The 23,355-nt window shown below is 37.9% G+C and overlaps 5 protein-coding genes across 5 annotated transcripts; 1 reads left to right on the top strand and 4 right to left on the bottom strand.

Moving 5' to 3' along the window:
- Window positions 1-1,563: 1,563 nt before the first annotated feature.
- Window positions 1,564-3,441, bottom strand: PKNH_0901700 (syntaxin, putative; the record flags this gene model as incomplete). Its single annotated transcript, XM_002259005.1, has 4 exons — window positions 1,564-2,361; window positions 2,580-2,679; window positions 3,064-3,104; window positions 3,310-3,441. 4 exons carry the CDS (start codon window positions 3,439-3,441, stop codon window positions 1,564-1,566), a joined length of 1,071 nt encoding a protein of 356 aa, XP_002259041.1.
- A 1,353-nt stretch (window positions 3,442-4,794) lies between these two features.
- PKNH_0901800 (chromatin remodeling protein, putative) lies at window positions 4,795-9,605 on the bottom strand (the record flags this gene model as incomplete). The annotated part of the gene is made up of 5 exons (XM_002259006.1): window positions 4,795-4,833; window positions 4,988-5,104; window positions 5,319-5,564; window positions 5,731-5,814; window positions 5,943-9,605. 5 exons carry the CDS (start codon window positions 9,603-9,605, stop codon window positions 4,795-4,797), a joined length of 4,149 nt encoding a protein of 1,382 aa, XP_002259042.1.
- A 3,516-nt stretch (window positions 9,606-13,121) lies between these two features.
- Window positions 13,122-16,639, bottom strand: PKNH_0901900 (conserved Plasmodium protein, unknown function; the record flags this gene model as incomplete). The annotated part of the gene is made up of 2 exons (XM_002259007.1): window positions 13,122-16,368; window positions 16,548-16,639. The coding sequence occupies 2 exons, from the start codon at window positions 16,637-16,639 to the stop codon at window positions 13,122-13,124; spliced, it is 3,339 nt and encodes a 1,112-aa protein (XP_002259043.1).
- A 2,107-nt stretch (window positions 16,640-18,746) lies between these two features.
- Window positions 18,747-20,167, top strand: PKNH_0902000 (uncharacterized protein; the record flags this gene model as incomplete). Its single annotated transcript, XM_002259008.1, has 2 exons — window positions 18,747-19,744; window positions 19,882-20,167. The coding sequence occupies 2 exons, from the start codon at window positions 18,747-18,749 to the stop codon at window positions 20,165-20,167; spliced, it is 1,284 nt and encodes a 427-aa protein (XP_002259044.1).
- A 756-nt stretch (window positions 20,168-20,923) lies between these two features.
- Window positions 20,924-22,669, bottom strand: PKNH_0902100 (WD repeat-containing protein, putative; the record flags this gene model as incomplete). The annotated part of the gene is made up of 1 exon (XM_002259009.1): window positions 20,924-22,669. The coding sequence occupies one exon, from the start codon at window positions 22,667-22,669 to the stop codon at window positions 20,924-20,926; it is 1,746 nt and encodes a 581-aa protein (XP_002259045.1).
- Window positions 22,670-23,355: the final 686 nt, after the last annotated feature.

Below are 23,355 nucleotides of genomic sequence, written 5' to 3' on the forward strand. Positions count from 1 at the left end.
ATTGCAAAATTTACGAATTGATAATTTCTTTTTTTTTTTTTTTTTTTTTTTTTGCTGAATTTTTCTCCCTCCATTTTAGCAAAAAATATAAAACGTAAAAATTAGTCCAAGGTTTGGTGCAAGCGAACATGTGGTCGCCTATAATTACCAAAGTTGCCTGGCCAACCAATTTTCGATCACCATGCAAACGCAAATGTAAGTGCAAGTATGACTATCAACATAACGTGTACCTTAGTGTATGCATCCCCCATAAAATTCCTTTTTATATGCCTTCCTAACTTACATCCTTCCTATGGTAGAATGTCGCCTTTTTTATAATACCTTCGGGTGGGTACTTCACGTATGGCAAAAAAAAAAAAAAAAAAAATACAGTTCCCATGTTGTGGGGCGAACCTACCTTCGCGCATGCTTAAGTATCTCTATTATGCGTGTACTCCTCCATACTTCCGCGTAGGTAGTTACCCTGACCACCCTCCTTGTGCACACCTCCCCCCACGAACAACAAACGTACAAATAAGTTCCCCGTGGTTCAAAGCTCTACACAGAGGTACATGTGCCGTAAAACTGTCTCACAGTAGTCTAACAGTTTTTTTTTTTTTTTCACCTTTCTCTGTCTTGTGCTTTCACAAAGGGTCCCTCCTTATTTTTATAACAAAAGAAAAAAAAAAAATGTACAAAACGGTTAATCACCCAAAAGTGACAATGTGACAACGTGACAAAATGACAAAGTGACAAAAGTGATCAAAATGACCATCTCCTTTTTTTCGCCGAACAAAACTATTAAACCTTTTACAAAACTTAAAAAAAAAAATCATCAAGGAGGCGCGTGAAATTACCCGCAGTTGTGTGTGACCCCTAAGGGGGGGGACATGAAAAAAAAAAAAAAAAAAAGGGGGGGGGGGGGGGGGGGAAATAGATAAACTTCAAAAGTGGGTATATAGACTTCAAAAAATGGAAACTTCAAAAAATACTACAAATGGGTGTAAAAAGGAAGCACAAATCCCTAAAAAACAAATCGGGCGGAATATCGCACGGAGAAGCAAGTTCGGGTGGACGTAGCCCACGTGGTTCTTTCTCACCAGCCTAATGGATTTGTCCATCGCGGCGGAGGGTAAAGAATTCCGGAACATCACAAAAGGGAACATGCGGCATGAAATATTCTACGATGTGTAGGTAGATGCGTAGGTAGATGCGTAGGTAGATGCGTAGGTAGATGCGTAGGTAGATGCGTAGGTAGATGTGTAGGTAGATGCGTAGGTAGATGCGCCACGATGCGATATGCGCAGTGGCGCTCTATAAGTAAAAGGCGAAGGGAAGGAGAGTATAAGACACCCTCTTCATTTTTCTCCCATAAGTGGCCCCTAATTTTATACGTAATAATGAAACAGCCAGACGAATGGGGAGATGATAAAAGAAAAAAAAAAAAATTCCCGTTTGAGGGAACGAAGCACATTACAGTGGAAAAGTTACAACTTCCTGTGCCACTTATCCACAAAGGTATACACTGTCCTATCCACTTTTACCATTTACTGTTTACTTCCCCCCCCCCAAGGGGGTGTTTCATCATATAACCCTAAAGACAACCAAAATAATTATTATCAAAATTACTAGAACAAAAAAAAGGAAGCCCATGCACCGGATGCTCCTAAAGTACCTGTTCCTCGTTATTTCAATTTCTCGACCCGACATAATAATGTTATCATGGGTGGTAATTATTTGAGAGTCTATGTTGTCGATGCTTTCTCCTTGAATATTTACTTGGTCAAATAACTCCTTGTATAGCTCTTGTATGTTTATTATGTCTTTATGTAATTTCTTTATTTCCTTATTTTTCTGACTTAAAATTTCATTTTCAATATCTACCGTTTTTACAGAAACGAATTCCTTCTCCTGTGGGGGATCTTCCAAATTTACATTTGGCCCATATCCACCATTACCCAAGTAGGCATCATCCCCCCCGTATGCATCATTCTGCAGGAGATATTCATTAACTTCGCTTTTTTTGCTCCCCGTAAAAATATTACTTTTATATTTCTTCTTCATTTTTTTTCCCGTACTTGATTTTTCCATACCCCAGGGAACGGGGGCATAATTCCCATCATAATTATCATTCTCGTTAAAATTAAAATCATAAATGTTCACATTAAATTTGTCTCTACTGGATTCATATTTTGAATCACTGCTTCGAGAGAAGTTCGTGAGAGAATCGTATTCCAAATTATTACTCGATGGGTTTATATTTTTTGATAGCATGTCATTTAGAACTGTTTTGTTAATATAATTTTTTGATGCACTTTGGAAATTGTTTACCGCTGCTAAGTATGAGTTGGACAGCTTCTGCAGCATGAGCTTCATTCGCATCTGTTCGTTCGGCGTAAAAAAAAAATAAATAAATAAATAAAATAAAATAAAATAAATTGAAGAGAGGCATTACTTACATATGATGCAAAGAAGTACTTTTGTGCATTCTGTCCCCTCAATGTTGTTTCGCGCAGTTACCCATTCACATGTATGCACACACTCATCTACGTTGGAATAAGCGAAGTTACATTTACGCTATGATGGAGGGCTGAACTTACCCTTTCGTCTGGAGGGACATTTTCTGCACTATTAGAATAACTCTTGATCTTTCTCTGGATTTCCTGGATTTTCACTTTTCCCTCCTGCACAATTTCTTGGCTGAAAAGGGGGGACACACATGTGTATATATGTGTATATATATGTATATGTATATATGTATATATGTATATATATGTATATATGTATATGTATACGTATATGTATATGTGTACACATATGTATATATATGTATGTATATATATATATGTGTATATATACGGCTTAAGAAGTGTGCATTTGGACGACCCTGCCACTGAACCCACACTATTGCATTTTACAGAAATGTCAATTTTTTTACTTAACCGATTTAACACCGGTGCTACGTGTTTGCCCCATTCTATGCTTAGGATAAGGACACATCCCTCCTCAAGGAAGGCGACAACTGTATATACAAAAGGAGACACTCGTCGTCGTCCTCCTATGCGTCTCTCATCAACTACTTACACTTTCTCCGAACTCTCAACGGAACAAACTTCATTTTCATTCTACAGTGGAGAATGCAAAAAAGAAAAAAAGATGTTCATTAAGATGTTAACTAAATAAGTACTTCCAATTCAACATACAGGATGTGCTCTACGGGATGAAAATTCCCCAATCGTTTTTTCCAGTTCATTGTCACAGATAAGAGGCACCCATTTCGCATTGGCTAAAAGGAAAAAAAAAAAAAAAACTCTTATCCTGTTCACTTACAATTTTTGAGATCCGTAAGGTGTAGGATTGTATTATGCTAATGTCATTTTGAATGTCCGCGCTAAATTCAAAGTTGTTCGCATTTTTCTGAATAGTCTTTTTACTCTCCTTCTTTTTTGTTGAATATGACATGTTTTGAAGAATCGGCTGTGATGTGATGTATGTAGTAAAGAGATATACTGGTGTTAGTCTGTTAATCGGTTAAGGAACAGTGGAGGTAACTTCCCAGAAAAGCGAATGCGTGAAATAGCAACACAGAGAAGGTGAAATGGAACAGGGGGGGGGGTTCACCTCAGATGGGGGATTATCTATATATACATATGTAAAGGCGAAGAAAAATACTGGGAGGGCTTCAAACGATGAGCCTCACAAAAACGAACACTTTATAATTGCTTTTGCGCAATTTAGTCGTACAATAAGTACAAAAGGAAGTAATCAAAAGAAGTTATTTCTCTTCCTTTAAATGTTTAGAATTTGCTCCATAATTCATTATTCATAATTCATTTTTTTTCTTTTTCTTCCTTCTACTTCGTGGTGAAAAGTTTGTAAAACTTTAAAACGACAAAAAATTGAAGAACATAAGCAATACCATTGAAGAAAAAAAAAAAAAAAAAAAAAAAAAAATGCTAAGAGAAGTTGAGGAAAAGCCAAGCCTGAAAGAAACACGAAGAAACTTCAGCAGAATTATTTAAAAAAAAAAAAAAAACTAAATTGACAATTCAAAAATAATGTGAACAAAAGTTGTAAATATATCACTTATGATTCATCACATTTGTATAAATCACCAAGTTTTGTTTCTCATTTATATATAACACGCCTACGTATTTATAGTTTAGTTACTTTTTCATAAATATGTACACGTATATAATATATATTGTACCAAATAGGATGCTTATTCATGTGTGCGTGTAAATTTTAACATATATAAAAAATTGCATACAGCTACGCCAAAAAATATATGTGCATATAATACACGTGTGTGCCACGATTATATATCAGACCTCATAAAAGCATATGGAACAAAAAAAAAAAAATAATAATAAATAAATAGAATGACTAAGTTGAAAAATTGAATAAAATTGTATAAGTTAAAAAAAAAATGACCCTACAAGGTAAAGGTAAAGGTAAAGGCAAAGGTAAAGGGAAAGGGAAAGGGAAAAGGAAAAAAAAAAAAAAAAGGCCAACAACGTAGCGTAGTAGATAGAGCGTAACGTACAACAAATTGGGCGAGGAAAAATGATCATAACTTCAACGTGTCAGTTACTTTCTTCTTCTCCTCTACGAATTAGTGTGCACAGCTATTAACCCAGGGCTTCTAATCGTCACAACCCCGTGTACACACAACGCGCATATAACATAATATACTGCCTCGTGCATAAATGCAACACATTTTAAAAAATATAATTCACAAATGAAACAAGTACTATATCACTAAACTTCAAAATTTAGGCGCGGCCAACTGTTGGAATAACGTGTCCCATCTTGTCACTTTTTCTTTTCCTTGCTACTCGAGGATTTAGGGTTCTAAAAAAATGTACGAAAAGTTTTCCAGGACATGTGTAACGCACGTTTATAAATACGTATATACATACACACACATATGCCATGCTCATTCGCGAAGAGGAATTTATCCCTCCCAGGGTTCATCCATTTTTCATCAACCAATCTGAGGACTTACCTTTCTGCTCATCTGCACAATGGCATCCACGATCAGGCGGCATCTATACTCGACACTTTCGTATGGGGTGTTTGCGTACTTAAAAAAATCCTGAGCTTGACCCCAATAATAGGGCGTCTAAATGGTGAGGAAGGAAAACGTAAAAGGGTATTTAAATTGGCACACACATAAAAAAAAAAAAAAAAAAAAAAAAAAAAAAAAGGGAGGGAGGGAGGTAAAACTTCTTCACAATAATGCGCAATTAATAAATGAAGGCATTCGCTTGTGTAAAAAAAATGAGGCAAACATTTCGTGCATATTTTCACGTACATCCTCCATGCAAAGGACTTACCAAAATATGAATGCTCTTTGTCTGAACAACCCCCTCTTGGTATAAGAGCCAAAGTAATATTTTATTTTCTTTTTCGTAATATGCTATTTCTTCTTCACTCATGGCAATTTTGGTCTCCTTCTCTTCCTTAACTTCTCCTGTGGGGTTTGGTGGCTCCTCCAGTTTCTGCACATGTTCGTAGCACAGATTCGGGGGCAATTCCAACTTGTCAATGGTGTCGACACCATTGGACAACTGCTTTTCAACCTGCCATAGGGTAAAGGGATGGGTTTCCATGATAATGTGCACAGAATGAAAAGGATCTTTTTTTTTTTTTTTTTTTTTTTTTTTGCACGAATTAGAACGTATACTAATTGTACAGTAAAGGCATATAGTGCACGCACTATCAGTGCTCAATAATTTTTTAAATTACAAAATTTGCGATGAGATCATTTTCCTCTTGTATCAACTGCCTCTGCAGGTCGGACTTTTGAATTCTCTCGAAGAGTCTTTTACCCTGAGAAAGGAACAGTAAAAATGGGCACAATAAGAAGGTACTGTTTGCAGTGAAAATATGATAAATGATGGTAGCATGCATTATACGTCACGCCTTATCTCTATCACACGGATAAATACTCTACTTACCCCTTTGACCTGATTGTATTTCCGGAAAAAGACACGCAAGTAGGCCCTTATATCCTCCAAGGTCTTCTTCGAGTTTCCAAAGTACTTCTCCTGGATGTACTCGATGTCGTCACTGCCGTAGATGATCAACCCGCTCATCAACTTGTTAAACTCTGCCTTGTTCCACTTGGCAAACCCCTCCTTTAAAAGCTCTTCCTTTTCACTCCTTATCTGGTCAATATCTATATTGATCAAGTCGTGGTCGATGGCTTTCCTAACCGGCCTGCTACTCTTACTCTTTTTGTTGTTACTACTTTCGTTGTTATTGTTCTCTCCCAAGTGCCTCTTAACAAAGTTGGTTATGTACTCGTAACAGACCTTAACATTTTTGTCCCTGAACCGAACCGTGTTTAGCTTCTTCTTCGATTCAAACAATTTGATAATTTTCCTTTTTATCTGCTGGACCTCGCTTAAACTGTCACTTGTTCCGCCAACAACATTGGCTGTTTTATTCGCGCCATCCTGGTTGCTAGCATTTCCCCCCTCTGTACCGTTCCGACTGGTGTCACCCGCACCACCCTCCTCATTCATGTGCTCATCAAAAATGTTAGGATATATCAAGTTGATAATTTCGTAAATGTTCTTCCCGTGCAAATCGAGAAAATCAGAAAAATTTACAAACTTCTCAAAATCCTTTTCCTCACTTTGCGCGTCGATAATTTTCCTTATCTTGTCTTCACTAACGCGATACTTGTTCCACCTTTCTTCTAGCTTTTCTAATTCATCTAATTTTTCATTATTAAAAAACTGGAAATCATGCCCTCCCCTGGCTTCTGCTCTCCATCCATGCAGCTCCAGTTTTTTCTTGTTAATTTTGTTGCATGTGGAATTCATAACTTTCCATTTGCTTTTTCTTTCTCCTAAATCAAGGAAGGCCATATTTTTCTTATTATTTTTTAAAAATTTTTTTATCGTACTTCTTATTTTGTTGAAGTTTTTCTTCTTTTTCTTCTTCTTTTTGATAATTCCGTCAATGCCTCCTTCGCCTGTTCCCTTCCCTTCAAGCTGATCTCCCTCCGAGTAATTTATCTCCTCGTCGTCCTCTTCTTCTCCATCCTCCGAATCTGAATAATCTTCATCACTTGATTCTTCTGAACCGTCTTTTGTCAAATTGTTGTACATGTTCAGTCCACCATCTAGCGATATATTTGATAGATCAAAAATATTTTCCAAATTTTTTAACTTATTTTCAATTTCCATAGTTCTCTTCTCAGCATCAGCTAAAATTATATCAATGTCTTCATCCGAAATAGAGGAGACATCCTGTGTTTTGTACACCTCAGGAGCTCCAAAATTTAAAATGTCGTGTAATTCTTGTTTATTGTTCTCTTTGTTATTCAAATTTAGCTTCCCCTTTTGAATAATAAGAGAATCTAACTTTAATTTCTTCGCTGCCCTTTCGACAATCTTCTCCTCCACTGTATTTTGGGTGACAAATCTGTACACGATAACTTTTTTCTTCTGACCTATACGATGTGCTCTGTCCATGGCTTGAATATCCATCTGTGGATTATAATCCGAGTCGAATAGGATAACAATATCTGCAGTAGTTAAGTTAATTCCAATTCCTCCCGCTCTTGTGGACAGCAAAAAAATAAAATATTTACTATTCGGTTCGTTAAACTGATTGATCCTTATTTGCCTTTCATCACCTACTGTCGATCCATCGATACGAAGGTACTCATATTTCTTCCACCTGCAATAATCATCTATAATATCCAAAACCCTGGTCATCTGTGAAAATAACAACACACGTGAGTTCTCTTTTTTGAGTCTTGGAAGGAGCTTATCCAGGAGAGACATTTTTCCAGAAGTTTCGATCAAGTGATTCCCCTCAATGTAAGGAGGTTCTTCAATGCCATCAAATAGGTAGGGATGGTTACAGCACTTCCTCAACTGCATAAGTATGTTAAGCATTTGGTTTTTACTCCCCGTCATGGCATTAATTACGTCAATATTTTTACTAAGTATATCAGAATATAATTTCTTTTGCAATTTTGACATACCCACAAATACATATATCTCCCTCTTGGGGGGAAGACACTGTTCCACCTCCATTTTCAGCCTTCTTAACATAAAAGGCTTCAAAATGGTATGCAGCTGAGTGATTATTTCACTCTGTTTGTTATCGTTAGAACTAATCTTTGATATATTAAACAAATTGTCAAATTCTTCCGAATTGTCAAATATTTTGGGCATTAAAAAATTTAATAAGGACCACAACTCCTTCAAATTATTATGTAAGGGAGTTCCTGTAATTAACAATCTATTCTCCGATCGTAAAAAACGAACAGATGTACTTAACACACTCTTGTCATTCTTTATTCTATGTGCTTCATCTATTACGAGAAAAAACCAGTCGATATCAAACAAGGCATTCTTATCCTTAATCACTATTTCGTAAGTTGTCAACAACACATCGTAATCTGTATGTAACACATTCTTGTTTAATTCCCTTCTCTCCTCTTTATTCCCGTAATATTTAAAAGCCTTCATTTCTGTGCACCATTTTTTTATTTCTTGATACCAATTGTCCAATGTAGATCTCGGACATATGATGATACTTTTCCTTTTTATATTTTTATTAAATCTTAAGTAACATAACAAGCTGATAGTTTGCAAAGTTTTACCTAACCCCATTTCATCTGCTAAAATACCGTTAATCTTGTGTCTATATAACTGGTACAGCCAATTTAGCCCTTCTATTTGATACGGTTTCATGCACCCATTGATATTAGCCGGCTGTTTCATAATAAATGTTTCATCCTCCTCATTCGCATCTTTCAATAACATATAATCTTCCTCCTTTTCCGTCATTGCACAACGCCTCGTCTTGCTTCCTTTTGACTGCACATTCATTTTTAGCCTCTGACCTGAGAGTTTCTCCGTATACCGCTTCGTCTCGGATAGGAGCTGTTGTAATTTTTCTTGCAAATAATTCACCTGCTCTTCGTTCGGCGGGTTGGCATTCTCATCCTTATTCTCCTCCACAGGCTTTTCCTTATCAATAGCCGCTTCTTCCGCTTCTTCGGCTTCTTCCGCCTCATTTGACTTCTCTTCATTCTCGGCGTAAGTGTTCTGAATAACTTCTCCCTCATCACACTTGCCTTTATCTTCCTCCTGCACTTCCGTCAATTTCCTCCTCTTGAGAGCTTCATCGCTTAAATCCAGTTTGTGCTTATCCCTCCTGCTGTTGCCTGTACCTTCCGATTCGTCGCCCACGGCACAACATGCGCTCGCCTCGGAATTATTCGCAAATGGTTCGCTCTTCTCAAGCGTGTCCCCATTAATAGCTACATCTTTATTTTTACCATTTTCTTCGTCACTCGTTCTACACCCCTTCTTATGGTTATCCAGATCATTGTAACTGTCATAATTCTTTATGAAATTATTTTCAGTGTTTATTTCCTTTTTGCAAATATCACCCATATCTTTGTAAGACCCCTCGATTGGGTACTCCTCCTGGTTTGCCTCACCGCAAGGGGTGCCCCTTTCTCCAATCTGGTCATTCACCCCATTTGCATTACCATCAGTTTTGTTATTATCTCCAGGGACTGCTCCCTTTTCACAGTCTTCACTTTTTTCATTGGCATTTTTGAAATAGTCACGTACATTTCGGAACATCTTGGGAAAGTGTAGTGTGCAGTGTTGTTAAGTTATGGTTTCTCCCAAATGGGTAATGCGTGTGTGTTGGTCTGTACAGGTCTGCACATAACGCATGCTTCACGCTCCAAGTGCGTACAGTTACACGCCATTCACAGCGCTACTTCCCTACCGTTCGACTAACACTTCAGTCATGGGAAAAGGGCACACAAAAACGATTGTGTCCACTTAGCTCTCACGCACACGATAGCGGTGTTGTGTACAAAAAAAAAAATAATAATAAAATAAAAAAAAAAAAAAAATGAAAGAGCGCCCAATTTATGCACTATATATATGTATATATATATGTGTGTGTGTGTGGGGGGGGCACATTTACGCACGCAAATTATGTCCACAAACTATGCGCAAACATTCTAATGAGTCACTCTTCTCTTCATTAACAAATTGACCAGTCAATGCTTGTCCTTCCTGCCATACCATAACATGGTTGGAGGGCATACTACAATTCCTACTAGAGGGCGTAGTGCATAAACACACATGTACGTATATTGAGATACGCGAACGGTCCTATTTATTCAAAAGGAATAAACCATCATAAGGCTACAATTGATAAAATTTTGAAGCCTTCTACAGTTTATCCCCCTTTTTATTCATAAAAAAAAAATGGGAGGCAAAGTCTATTTTACTGCGTCAATTTTGCCTTTTCTCGTTTTATTCTTGTTCCTTCTCCGTGGCTCCACTGTTCACCTGTCCGCCTGCTTATTCACTCATACGATCATTTGCTATACGATCATTTGCTATACGATCATTTGCTAAACGATGATTTGCTATACGATCATTTGCTATACGATCATTTGCTATACGATCATTTGCTATACGATCATTTGCTCACACGCTTATTTTATTTGATTTGCTGCTACACCCATGTACCTTTATAAAAACATTTTCTCTCTCGCATGAATGTGCGCACGAATGCACATACACATATACACCAGTACATATATGTAAACAACGACGCACTATACCATGTTGCAAACAAAAGACACACAAATATTTAGCTCCTTCCCCTGTTCTGTGTACATCCCTCTGTGATGATTCATACGTGGATATTTCTCAAAGGAGAAATGAAACTAAATCTGAAGGTAGGGGCATTCGCTAGACGATCTGGCAAGTTGACGCGCCAAAAATGTAAAACAAAAAAGGCAGGAAAAAAATACAAAAAGAACAAGCAGAAAAAAATGCCAGGGGAAGGGGCAAAGGAAAAAGGACACAATTTAAACATTGCAATTTTGCTATGACAAAAACACGCATTAAATCAAGAGAGGTACAATTGCCTAATCCTGTAAAATGCAAAAAAAAGAAAAGAAAAAAAAAACAAAAAACAGGAGGGCACTCACGTGATCATGGAAAATGTGTATTCCCCTACTGTGCATACACAAAAGGGGCATAACCATATAACACGCATGCGTCTGTATAATAAGTTTTTCTTAAGAGGCAAAGTGCGCATACGGGCCACAAGCGCTCATTCCATATGCATATGCGTATATAAGTAAATGTATAGTGTACATATGTGTACATAAAACTGATTTGGGAAATTATTATTTTTTTTTTTTTTCTCTATCGTTCATTTATATTTGCATTTCTTTTTTTTTTTTTTTTTTTTTTCTTTATTTTTTAATATATTTTTTTTTAATTTTGGATTAATTTTACAAGTTTGGATTTTATTTAATTTTCCTCTCAAATGAGGGGATGAAGGAATTTCCGCTTTTTCCACAATTGTATACAAATAAGTAATATATATATATATACACTTGAGCAGTACAAACAAATCTTCCCTTAATTTTTTTTTTTTAGCTTAACAAAGGTATGTAACTCCTCAACCATTTTTTTTTTTTTTTTTCACCTATGAAATTAAAAAAAAAAAAAAAAAAAAAAAAAAAAAAAAAAAATGCAAGGGTTATAGCGCCAGGCACAAAGAAAAAAAATAAAATAAAAGGAAAAGAAAAGAAAACTGTAGCTACATAAATGCATACTTTTCCGTAAGTAAATGTAACAAATTCAAAGGTTTACAAAGTTCGTTTTAATCATTTCCAAATGGCTAAAATGGGTTTTTGCAACAATAAGTGTGAATTCACATTTTTGTATAAATTTCAGTACTTCTGGGTGTGGCTCGGTCAAAATTACAAAGGGCCATGGTATTGTACGAATATATATATATATATATGTAATAGCCTTGGGGTCAAATGCAGACCTTCACGCTTCTCTGGCTGAAGGAAGCAACGCGAGGTGCGTTAAAAATGTATGACTTTGTTGGCCATTCAAAGAAAGCGCACAAAGAATTCCTACATAATATTACATATAGTAATATATATACTTTTATAATACCTGTTATTACGGGCCTACGATGCAGCGCCGGGCGAACCAAATGCCGAAGGGGAAATAATCGTGACGACAATCATGCCCACGGAAATGGTACTTCTGATGGTAATAAGTACCTTTGTAATGCCCGCACGGAACTGGCGCATATAGCACTCCTTTTTACGCTTCGCCGTAAAAAGTATGTATGTAAAAAACGGATACCACGCACTAAGTGCAAACACAGCACAACATATATATATTTCTTCGCATATTTCGGCCCGTTGGCTTAAGCCCCACCCTCCCACTACGTTCTAGATATCTCCGAAAAATTAACATTTTTTCTGTTGCAAAGAGTACATGTACATATGTATATGTATATATATGTGTATTCACATTATCCTTACATTAATGCAACCCGTCGTACAAAAATTTTCCCCTTTTCCTTTCATATGTATACATTTTTTGACGAAAAAAGGAGGAAGGAATATTTTAGTTCATTTTAAAAAAAAAAGAAAAAGAAAAAATCCGCATGTTTTTTCTACATGTTCCGCAGGTATACATTTTGTGTTGATAAAAGAAAGTGCTGCCGCAATTTTTGAAAAAAAAAAAAAAAAAAAAAAAAAAAAAAAAAACAACAATTTTCCTATATTAATGATTTCCCAAAAATTGTACGAAAAAAAAAAAAAAAAAATTATAAATTAATTTTGTCAAAATGTGCCCTTCTGTAAAATTACATTATGTTTATCATGCAAATAAAAACACGTAAATTATTCGCATACGTTTAAAATCTTTTCACGAACAGCATAATTCGTTCATCACAAAAAATGAAAAATGTCCACCAAGGGATATACCGTAATATGGAAAGCACGTAACCAAACGTGTATCCTCCACAATGTTGTTACTATTAAGGGTCTTGCGTTGTGTGGGGTGGGGTCTTGCGTCGTGTAGGATGGAAGCCGATTTGCCCATTTTTACGACACATTATTCTTCTACAACGTTTTCCACCCTTCAAAATATAATGATGTTTTACCCTCCCGGTTCATGTTTCCTCACCGATGGTGAACAAAATTTAAACCAGGCCACTCGGTCTGCATTTCGTAAAAAAAAAAAAAAAAAAAAAAAAAAAATGCACACACTTTACACCCCCGATAGACGCCGTACGCGTAGATGCACCACATATCAAGATTTCTTCGCCCCAGGACGACTGTCGTCATTCAAATAATTGTTGTAGTACTGCAAATAGTACTTCTTATACTCCGAGTTCAAATTCCCGACATCTGTCTTAATATAATTTAGCGTGATCTTCTTATTCGTCGCAATGTCAATGATTTGGAAAAAGTATTTCCGAGATATGGGGTCATTCTTTAAGTCAAAACTGTGAAACACTTTGTTCAGGAGCAAACCAATTTGGTTAATTGATAATCCAAAGTCAATCATACTATTGTAGAAATTAAAATATTTAAAAAAAAAAAAATACTTTTTAATCAATGATTCTTTGTTTTCGTATTTTAGTTTTTCCAGTAAAACACTTTCTTGGATTATTTCCGAAATGATAACTAAGAGACTCACTTCCCAAAACTTTATGTTGTTCCATAGGTTGTGGGCGTACAAAAATTTGTGCAACAGGATTTTCTTCCTCCTTGGGGTGTTCCCACTATTCTCCACCATTTTACATTCACCACTATTCATGGGAATATCAGTTTCGCCAGTATTCTTTTTTTCTGCGTTCACTTCTTGTTCACAATTTTTCTTCCTTTCGTCCTTCCCTTCCAAATCTTCAGGGAGATCATCATTTGGGGGTTCCTCCTCCTGCGCACTGGATTCGTTTGGTCTTGTTATTACTTGTTCCTGTCCACTATCCTCTACATAAGCTAACGCAGGAGCGTTGCTATTGGAGTGGCTGTCCACTTGCTTATCCTTCTCCACATCCTCCCTACTCTCGTATATATTCACGACACTCCTCCTCGCTTTGCTACTCGTCATACTCATCTTCGACAACACCCCCACGTTACGTGCCTTAGGTGAACCCTCCTTTCCATTTTCATCCTCATCGATAATGAAAAAATCATCCATCCCAAGGTTGTTTTTTCTCCTTCCCTGCACATGACCAGCGTTCATTTGGATTGCTCCCACTGCGGATCCCCCCCTATTGCCTGCTTGTCCCCTTTTAAACTTCTCAAAAAAATGGCACTCCTCCAAGAGCCGCTTAACATCCAAATGGTAATTTTCCTCCACTTCAAAATAAAAATTTTCCGAAGCAACCAAAATGTAGATGGAAGACCAATAATCAAAGTACAAATCGCAGTAGTCCAAAAAGGATAAAATAATTCTTGCAAATATAACCATACCGTCCATATTTTTAAAAAAAGTTTTCCCCTTCTTAACATAATACATAAGACACTCACAAAAAATTATTCGATTATTGTACACGTTGAAATATGACGAAATGTTGAATTCTTCTATTTTCGTAAAATTTCCATGGAATAAATTTTTCAAATAAAATTGAAAAAAAATTTCTATTTTTTTAAATCGGTTTGTACAATCCACTTCGCTTCCTCCGCTATCGGATTCCTGTTCGTTGTGCGTACCCCCTCTTTCTAGCATGTCCCTTACGTACGTGTAACTCAGATCAGATTCGCAGTGCACACTGTTACGTTTGACACTATGTCCATCGCCCCCCTCGTCCAGATTGCTCCTCTGATTGCCTACCTCCTCTACCGGATTTATTCTACCCTCGTGGAGATTTTCCACCTGAACAAACTCCCTTTTGATAGAATCCTCTGCGAAAGCGCCATCTGCTAGATTAGCAACTGGTTTACGTTCATTTGGGTCCACATTATGTCCATCCTCTATGAACCCCTTCCCCGTTGAGGATACCTCCCCTGGTGAAGATGGCCTCACCATTGAATTGGTTTCACCATCACTGGATTCCCTTTTTCCTGACTGTGCAGGTATTTCCCTTGTTTCTTCCTCTTCCCCTTGAGGGAGGATTTCCTTACCCCGATTGAGCACATCACTCTGGTTGGGCGTCTCGCCAATATTCTGCCTGTCAGCATTTCCATCCGGATCACTGTGTCCCATTTCATCCTCCCCCGCTTCGTTCGTCACCGCGTCATTCTCCTCCACCTGTTCGTTCTCCTCCGCGTCATTCTCCTCCACCGGTTCGTTCTCCTCCGCGTCATTCTCCTCCACCGGTTCGTTCTCCTCCGCGTCATTCTCCTCCACCGGTTCGTTCTCCTCCGCGTCATTCTCCTCCACCGGTTCGTTCTCCTCCGCGTCATTCTCCTCCACCGGTTCGTTCTCCTCCGCGTCGTTGTCCCCCTCGCTGCTCACCTCCTTCTTGTTAAAAAAAACAATTTCGTTAAAAATATTCGTATACACACTGTTGGCTCCCCTTCCATCGCTATGCTCACTTTGAATCAAATTCTTGTAAGCGTTAACGTTGAAGAGAGACGAGAATAAGTTGCCATACTTACTCTTCGCGTTGCTCACATAGTTGCCCTTCTCGGGATTGTCACCTCGACTACCGTACGAAGACCCCACACCAACACAGTTAAACTCAGTTCGGTGATCCATTAGCATTGGCCAAGAGACAATATTATTGTAAAGGAAGGAATCCTCGCCTTGTCTCTTCCCATCAGCGCCACTCTTCGCACAATACAATTCGCAGAACTCCTCGATTTCCCTACTGGGGTCCACATCTTTAAACACATCAATACAGCCATTTAAATCATACTGCACATTCCTAATATAGGAGGTAAAAAAAATTAAGTATTTCATGACATTATCCTTTATACATGAAATTCTCTTGTAATCCATCGATTCAAGAGAGTACAAAATGCTTTTCATTTTTTTTTCTTTTTTCAGTTCCACCTGGTTCACATTATTTATAATGTTCTTATATTCATATTCCCTTTTTTTGGCTAGTAAATATTTATATATACAAACATTAGAAAGTTCAATCCGCTTCAGTGGATGGTAGTAAGTGCTATTGTGAAAGACAAGAATAGAATCCACTAAATTCTCGTATGCACATACACAATTCTGAACATATTTTACCGTATCTTTTTTAGTTCTCTCAACCATTTTATCACTTTCCATTCCATCTACCCTAATCTGATCATACACATTTTTGTGATTAATGAGCGTAGTGTTCAGGGTACTATAAATTATTTCACTCTCCATATAATTAACAAAATCTGCTATCTGTTCACATCTCCTTTCGATGTTTTTTTTTAGACTCATTATTCCGTTCTTTATCCCAGAGGATTCATCACTAAATTCTTTAAATGAGTTACACAAGTTTTTCAAATTCTGTTCGTACTCCTTTTCGATACAAATAAGTTCCTGGAAAATTCTACTCAGGTGTTCGCAACATTTCCTCCCTTCTTCTACGCGCCTTAGTGCCTTCTGCCAGTCGTGGATGCTATAAGTTGGGGAAAGTAAAAAATGATAGTGCATATCACATGTGTGTGTTTATATTTTTCATTGGGGGAAGTGCACCTATATATGCCATCTTGGTATGTCACTGAGGAGGGACGCTTCTCCCCTATGATGTGTTCAACACATTCACGTAGTGTAATTCTCTCCACATGCAAAACTTACAAAGTCTTTTCAAAATTCTTCAAGTTGCTTTCCTTCGGGGCATTGCTACTTTCCTCCTCCACGCGAGCCTTTTGGTTCGCATTATCCTTCATCGTGGGAATTTGGACAGGAGGGATCGTCAAGAAGCGGTCATGAAGTGGTTAAACAGCTCTCCCACGATATGTTCGCGTGTGTATAATTTTGTGCGCACATTTGGGGGGGATACATACACCTCTGTGAGAACACTTCGTCATAATGCATTAACACCTTCCTCACGAAAAGGTGTCAGAAGGAAAATCAGAAGGAGGAAATAACCATCACGTAGGAATCTCTGCCTAAGTCATTCCTTCCTTTACTTTCCTCCATTCGGCACTACGCATAATGTGGTACCAATCCCCGAGCTCTTAGCATCAAACGGTGGATCGACGGTGTGTTAGGCGTAAAAACCAAGCGCTAGGACATCCCCGCAATTTTAACATTGCTATTTCGAGGAATTTTATTCCTCCACGGAGGAAGTCTTGTCAAACAGCTCCGCACAATTGGAAACCCTCAAGATGGTCTAACACAACAACCACTTGGATTTCACGAGCGCATATCTGCAACAGGAAGGAGCAAAGCTCACTTTTAGTTGCACGCTTAACAGAAAAAAAAAAAAAAAAAAAAAAAAAAAAAAAAAAAGAGGAAGCTTGGTTCGAATGAAACGTTTGAGTACCCAGAAAAAGAAAGGACATGAAAAAAATATCTTTCACTTTTTTTCACCCCCCATTTTTCCACCCTGGAGTGCTTTCTTCCCTACGGGTGAAAAAGTGGGTAGCCCATTTACTCCTCAACCTAGTGGCGGAACATCTCCCTCCATATTTGTGCTTAACCGTAGTGTGGAAATACGAGCAATGGTATAACGCAGGGCGACCTTTCGTTGCGCTGTTTTGCTCTCCTATTAGGGGGCACCCCCCTCTTCTCGTTCCGCTTCCCTCACTTCTTTTCCAAATTCGAGGCGCTACCTCTTAGCCTAGCGGAACAGAATAAAAAAAGCGCAACGAACTGGGAGAATGAATCGGCCAGGGTGTAAAACCTTTTCTGCAGGACGCCAAGGTGGCCACGGAAGGCGAACCGAAAATCAGAGAATCTGAAATAAGCTCACTGAGTGGACGGAATATACTTCTTTTGTGAAGGAATAAAATGGCTACAATGTTGGGAAGTCTCTGCTTAGGGGAAGTACCAATTCCTAGGCTCGGCGATGTATATCACATTGAAGTGTGGTCCCTCGTCACAAGTCAGCGGACCATATTAAGGTGAATTCCCCGAAAGGAGTTCTCACATTTGGTCTTCCCTGAGTGGGCATTTGTAGGGCGAATTAACTTAAAGGCACTTCATAAGGGATCTTACCAAGCAATAAGGCCTAAAGGCACGGTTATTTGAAAAAACGGCCATTACGGTTGCCCCGTTTTTTCCGCTCTGCTTCGGTGTACAAAATTTTGCCTTAGCCAAAACAGGCATTGCCTTTTTTTTTTTTTTTTTTTTTTCATTCTTAGGGGTGCTTCGTGATATAAATAGTTTAATTTTCTTTTTCACTTTGCCCTTACGGTATATCGCCCCTATTTTTTTTTTTTTTTTTTCTTTTTTGTTTCCTTTTTTTGTTTCCTTTTTTTGTTTGCTTTTTTTGTTCTCTTTTTTTCGTCCCCTCCTGGAGGAACAATTGGAAATGTAAACAAGTGACAAGTATGTGATATTCCCCGTGGAAATGATATTTATAATTTCTTCACATTTTTGCATGTATACTTCATCACATTGCTTTTTTTTTTTTTTTTTAAAGAATTTTACGTATATCCAAAATTTTCACCTAATGGTAAAGTTCGCCACACAATGTGAATGAATATATTATTGATACCTTCCAAGGATCCACACTGAAAAAAGAGGATTGATTTGCTCACTTTAAAGGACTTACCATCCGAAGCATGCGTTTGTTCTGGTATCTTCTGCTAGACTACGTATCGTATCCGCGTACGCCATTTACGGGGTAGGCTTTACCAGGTACTCGCCGCATACACACTAGGCAACCCTCCAAATTTGCGAACGTTACACAACGTACATTCAATACTTCAAGAAAAAGGGCACCCACCCACCCCTTCAGAAAGGCAAATTGCAAAAGCGCCAACATAGAATTGGCAAAGTCTTTGCTTGTAAAAAAAAAAATACTCCCCCACCCCCCTGAGGAACAAAATGAAGCGCCCATTTGGCTCAGCACAGGTAGTACCCATCCTGCTCCTTCTCGTGCTATTCCTATACAAGACATGCAACGCAGTATCCCTCCTAGATTCCATAAAGCACGACTTACAAATCGTGAATAATCATAACTTCAACACAGTAGTTAACAAATTTAGAAGCGAAAAAGTTTTCTCCATTCTGTTCTTTCAAAAAACAAACAAAAATATAAAAGATGTAATCAAAAATTACAATGATGTTGCATCCAAGTTCAAAGGAATCTTCACCCTCTGTATAGCTGATTGTGATGAAAACCCTACCCTTTGTGAAAGTGAATTATCCCTCTACGTACCAGATTATAAGACCAAAAATAATCACCACTTGCTGATATACCCTATAAACCCAATGCCTAAATTTCTATTCAATGAAGAAATGAATGAAGCAAATTTTAAAAAATACACCTACCTTATTCCATCAAAAATTGATATTATTAAGGATGAAAAGGATTTTACTGTCTTCCTATCGAAGCATGAAAATATGCCCAAGGTCCTTGTCTTTAGCAACAAGAAGAAACCTAATTATGTACTGAATGCTTTAAGTAACAGCTTCAATAAGAAATTAATGTTCTGCTATATTAATAATGAATTGAATGGCCTTGTACAGAAGTACAATATCAAAACCTTTCCTACTATAGTAATTTTAAAAAAGGGTAAATTAGTAGATACATATAAAGGTAAGCCCAATTTTATTAGCATGTTCGATTGGCTAAATGTACACTCTGAAACATTTGTCCTCGGTGGAGGCTTCGACATATCACCAGATAAAACCGTTGACAAACCATGGAAATTTGAACTGGTTCCAAAATTCACGAAAATGTCACACGGAGATATTTGCTTTAAGAAAGCCGACAAAGGGCTGTGTGTTATTTATTTGAAAGAGGGCGATAAATTAGAAAAAAACGAAATTGATATGCTCCTTTCGCTCAAGGAAAAGTTTAAGCCTCACATAGATGGAAGGTAAGTCCAGGGTAAAGCAGTCGCCTGTGCATTTGTAAACGTGTTAACACAACTATGAGATTAGGCTGACTCATTCCCATCCCTACCTTTCGTTGCCCCGCTTTTAACTTGTATACCACTTTACACCCCCTTTGCAGAGGCGTCAACTTCCGATACATGTGGATTGACATTGCTACGGAGACCAACTTCCGCACTCTATTCGAAGTCAAGAACTATCCCTCCGTTGTCGTCTTCAACCCATATAAGCGAATTCGTTACGCAAAAATGAACGAAGATTTGGTTGCTACGAAAGAAAATGTTGAAAAACTTTTAGAAAAAATATCTGGAGGAGATGCTAAATTCACCATGCTCAAGGGGCAAACTTTGCCTGAGTTCGTTCAGGACGATTCGGACCCCAAGGCGAACGAAAAGGATGAATTATAAAGGGGGCATGCCATATATGCATTGCACCTAAGAGAAAAAAAAAATATGTAGGTCCCCATGAAGAGAGTGTCGGTATCATTCTACCGATATATACACACCTATATATTTAGTTGTGACTGCCCCAAGAACTTCGCTTTTCTCTTTATTATCCATCTTACCTCTTGGAAGAGGAAAAGATGAGGGAAACCTACGGGGGGAAAGAAAATACCCTCCATATTTGCCTGATGCGTTGCCTCCCCTTCGCTAAAACTTGGCAACCCTCCTGCGACATCGCACCTTGCCTTCGTCTAATCCATTTCTTCACCTTTTTTTTTTTTTTTTTTTTTTTTCTTCTTTTTCCTTTTTTATCAACCCGAAGAACATTTTTGCGTTTTAAAAAAAAAAAAAATTTAGAAAAACATATTTGTCTTGTGCGTAAGAAAAAAAAGGGGGTGAGAAAAATATGAAAAAAAGGAAAAGCGGCCAAACGAAGGAGTCATTCGTTCGTCGGCGTTTATACAAAATAGGGGAGTGCAACAGGGATGCGTGCACTTCCATGGTAGAGAGTAAAGAAACCATCACATGAGATGAGAATTAGTGAAAATACAGCGGTCAAAATATAACTGAGCCATGCGCAGGTGCTTTTACACACCACTTCACATAATATGTACTCCGAAGAGTGAAATGAAGAGCAACCGCAATTGAATGGGCTCTAACGGGAGCTTCTGCCATTTAGTTAGGCATACGTTAATTTAACAATGTACATCTTTCCCACCGTTACTCCGCGGCGTGCCTACAAACATTCCAACACTTCACCGTCTGGTCCCACGACGTAGACAAGACCAAGTCACCCATCCACACCATGGCGGAAACGCGGCTCCTATGGTTCAACATGGATAAAGTGGAGTACCTTATTTTAATTTTCTTCGCATGACTGCTGTCTAAATCATTTTCATTAAAATGTAGGAAGGGAATATTGAACTGGTGCGGTTTCAATCCCAATTTGCTACCCTCTCCCTTTGTTGAGTCATTGGATACACTTATGCTAATTTTATTTTTCCCCTTGAGGTTCCTACAGCTGGTGCTATTCTTAGAGGTGGGTGCACAATATTGCGACATTAATGGTAATTTTAACCTGCTAGAACTTCTCGCCCCTTTGACATCTCCCTGAGCGGGTCCTTCCTTGGTGTTCCCTAAATAAATCTTACCCGCAGAATTATGCGGAATATCCTTCCTACTATTGACACCCTTCGTTTTAATAATGTTGAATAGTTCGTTCCTGGACATGACTTGAACTCTCTTATCGTGGATGGTCTGCACGCTTGGAGTTAGAGTCCTCTTCCTATACGTGTCGAGCATACTAGCCCGTTCCACCTTGCCCACTTTATCGTAATTCTTATTGCTATTTTCTTTTTTAAGGTCAGGTGATTTTCTATAATTGCTCTCAGATACGATAGAACTCGATCGGTTACCTCTGACTGTTTTTTTGTTCAGCTGTAAGAAGTTTTTTCCTCCACTTTTTATCCTATCTGTAGCCCTTTTGGTGCTTAAGTCACCAGGAAGGGTAGGAAGAAAGGCACAACTTCCACCATCCACAGGGGTAGAAACTGGACATGCTAGAGACGTACTTGACCTGTTCACTCCATCTACATTCTTTTCAGTCTGCCAAAGTTTTATGCTACCATTATCCGATGAAGAGCAAAAGATTTTATCATGCTTTTTCGAGAATGATAAAAAACGAATAGGTGAAGTATGCCCGACATATATTTCCAATGGCTTCTTCCCATCCAAAAAACGTAAATCAAATTTTTTTACTAAACAATCTGATGCTCCTGAATATAAGGAATTTCCATCTGAGAAAATTGTATTGATAGAATATTTAGAATGTAAATCTCCATTTTTATGAATAGGTAATGCTTGTCTCAAGTCAAAGAATAGCACGTTCCCTTTGTAAGAACTAAAAATGTGTACATTGTGCTCTTCATTACAAGTACAGTAATTTAAACAGTCACCTATCTCTTCATATCTGTATATATTTTTTTTTTTATTAAAATCTATTAAACAAATGGACCCTTCTTTGCTTCCATATGTCATTTTATTTTCATCAAAATAATTCATACAAAAAATAGAATTACATTGACTAGCTAATATTTCCTTAACCTTTTTTTCTCCCATGTCGATTACGCATATGTTGTCATTTTTGTTTGTCATTCCGGCACACAGGTACCCCTTCCTTTCATGGTAACTCGAACATAGTATCGGGTTACCAAGATTAATATTCTTCACGTTTGTTGCGCTTCCTTTTTCACCCTCTAATGACCACACGGAGACCAGACAATCGTGCGAAATTGTTGCAAACTCCTTTTTTCCCACGAGGTGGATCCCCTCAATAGAATTATCGTGTCCTTTGATGCTCCATAACGGTTTGATATTACTCACCATTCTGCTCCCATCGAACAGCTGTTCATTGTTTTTTATTTCAAACATGTAATCCTCGCTAGACACGCAGTTTCGGAAATCCATTTTGTCTCACTTCACCAGGATGGTCTACACATAGACCAATTTAATGCCTAATCAAATGCGAGTTCGATCAAGTAAAAACAGGTTTGGGGGGCACATCTGCCAGAAGGAGGGGGCGCCAAAAAGGGCACGGAGAAGAAACATGCGCACACCTTCTAAATGACCTCCCAACGACACGCACAAGCACATGTATAGGTCACCGTAGAATCCCTCAAAAAGGGAGATACACAAGTGCACACATATGTTAACATGACCGATCGTCCCAACGGGAAAGGAAATACAGTGAAGAAGTTAAACCATGTGGATCTCATTCACACCAAGCGTATGCACACGTGCATTCTTCCGATATAGTTTGGTGTCATAGTTGAGTTCCTTATGGGGATATCTTCTTAAGATTTTTTTTTTTTCCCCCTCTTTACAAGTTTGCCCAGCCTACAATCTACATTCCGTCAATCTGGACAACGAAGCTATGCGGAAATTTTTTTAAATTTATGCTCTCCGTTGGTGGGTATTACTTGCACATTCTCAAAATGGTGGGAAAAAAAAAAAAAAAAAAAAAAAATGGGGAAATGAGGCCTTTTTATACCCTTTGCTAGCTGTCTTAAGAGGCGTCATTTTTTTTTTTTTTTTTTTTTTTTTTTTTTTTTTTTCTTCTTGTCCCGTCAATTTGGAGAGTGGCCCAAATGGCA

Source organism: Plasmodium knowlesi (assembly GCF_000006355.2).
Source record: "Plasmodium knowlesi strain H genome assembly, chromosome: 9".
Taxonomy (NCBI): domain Eukaryota; phylum Apicomplexa; class Aconoidasida; order Haemosporida; family Plasmodiidae; genus Plasmodium; species Plasmodium knowlesi.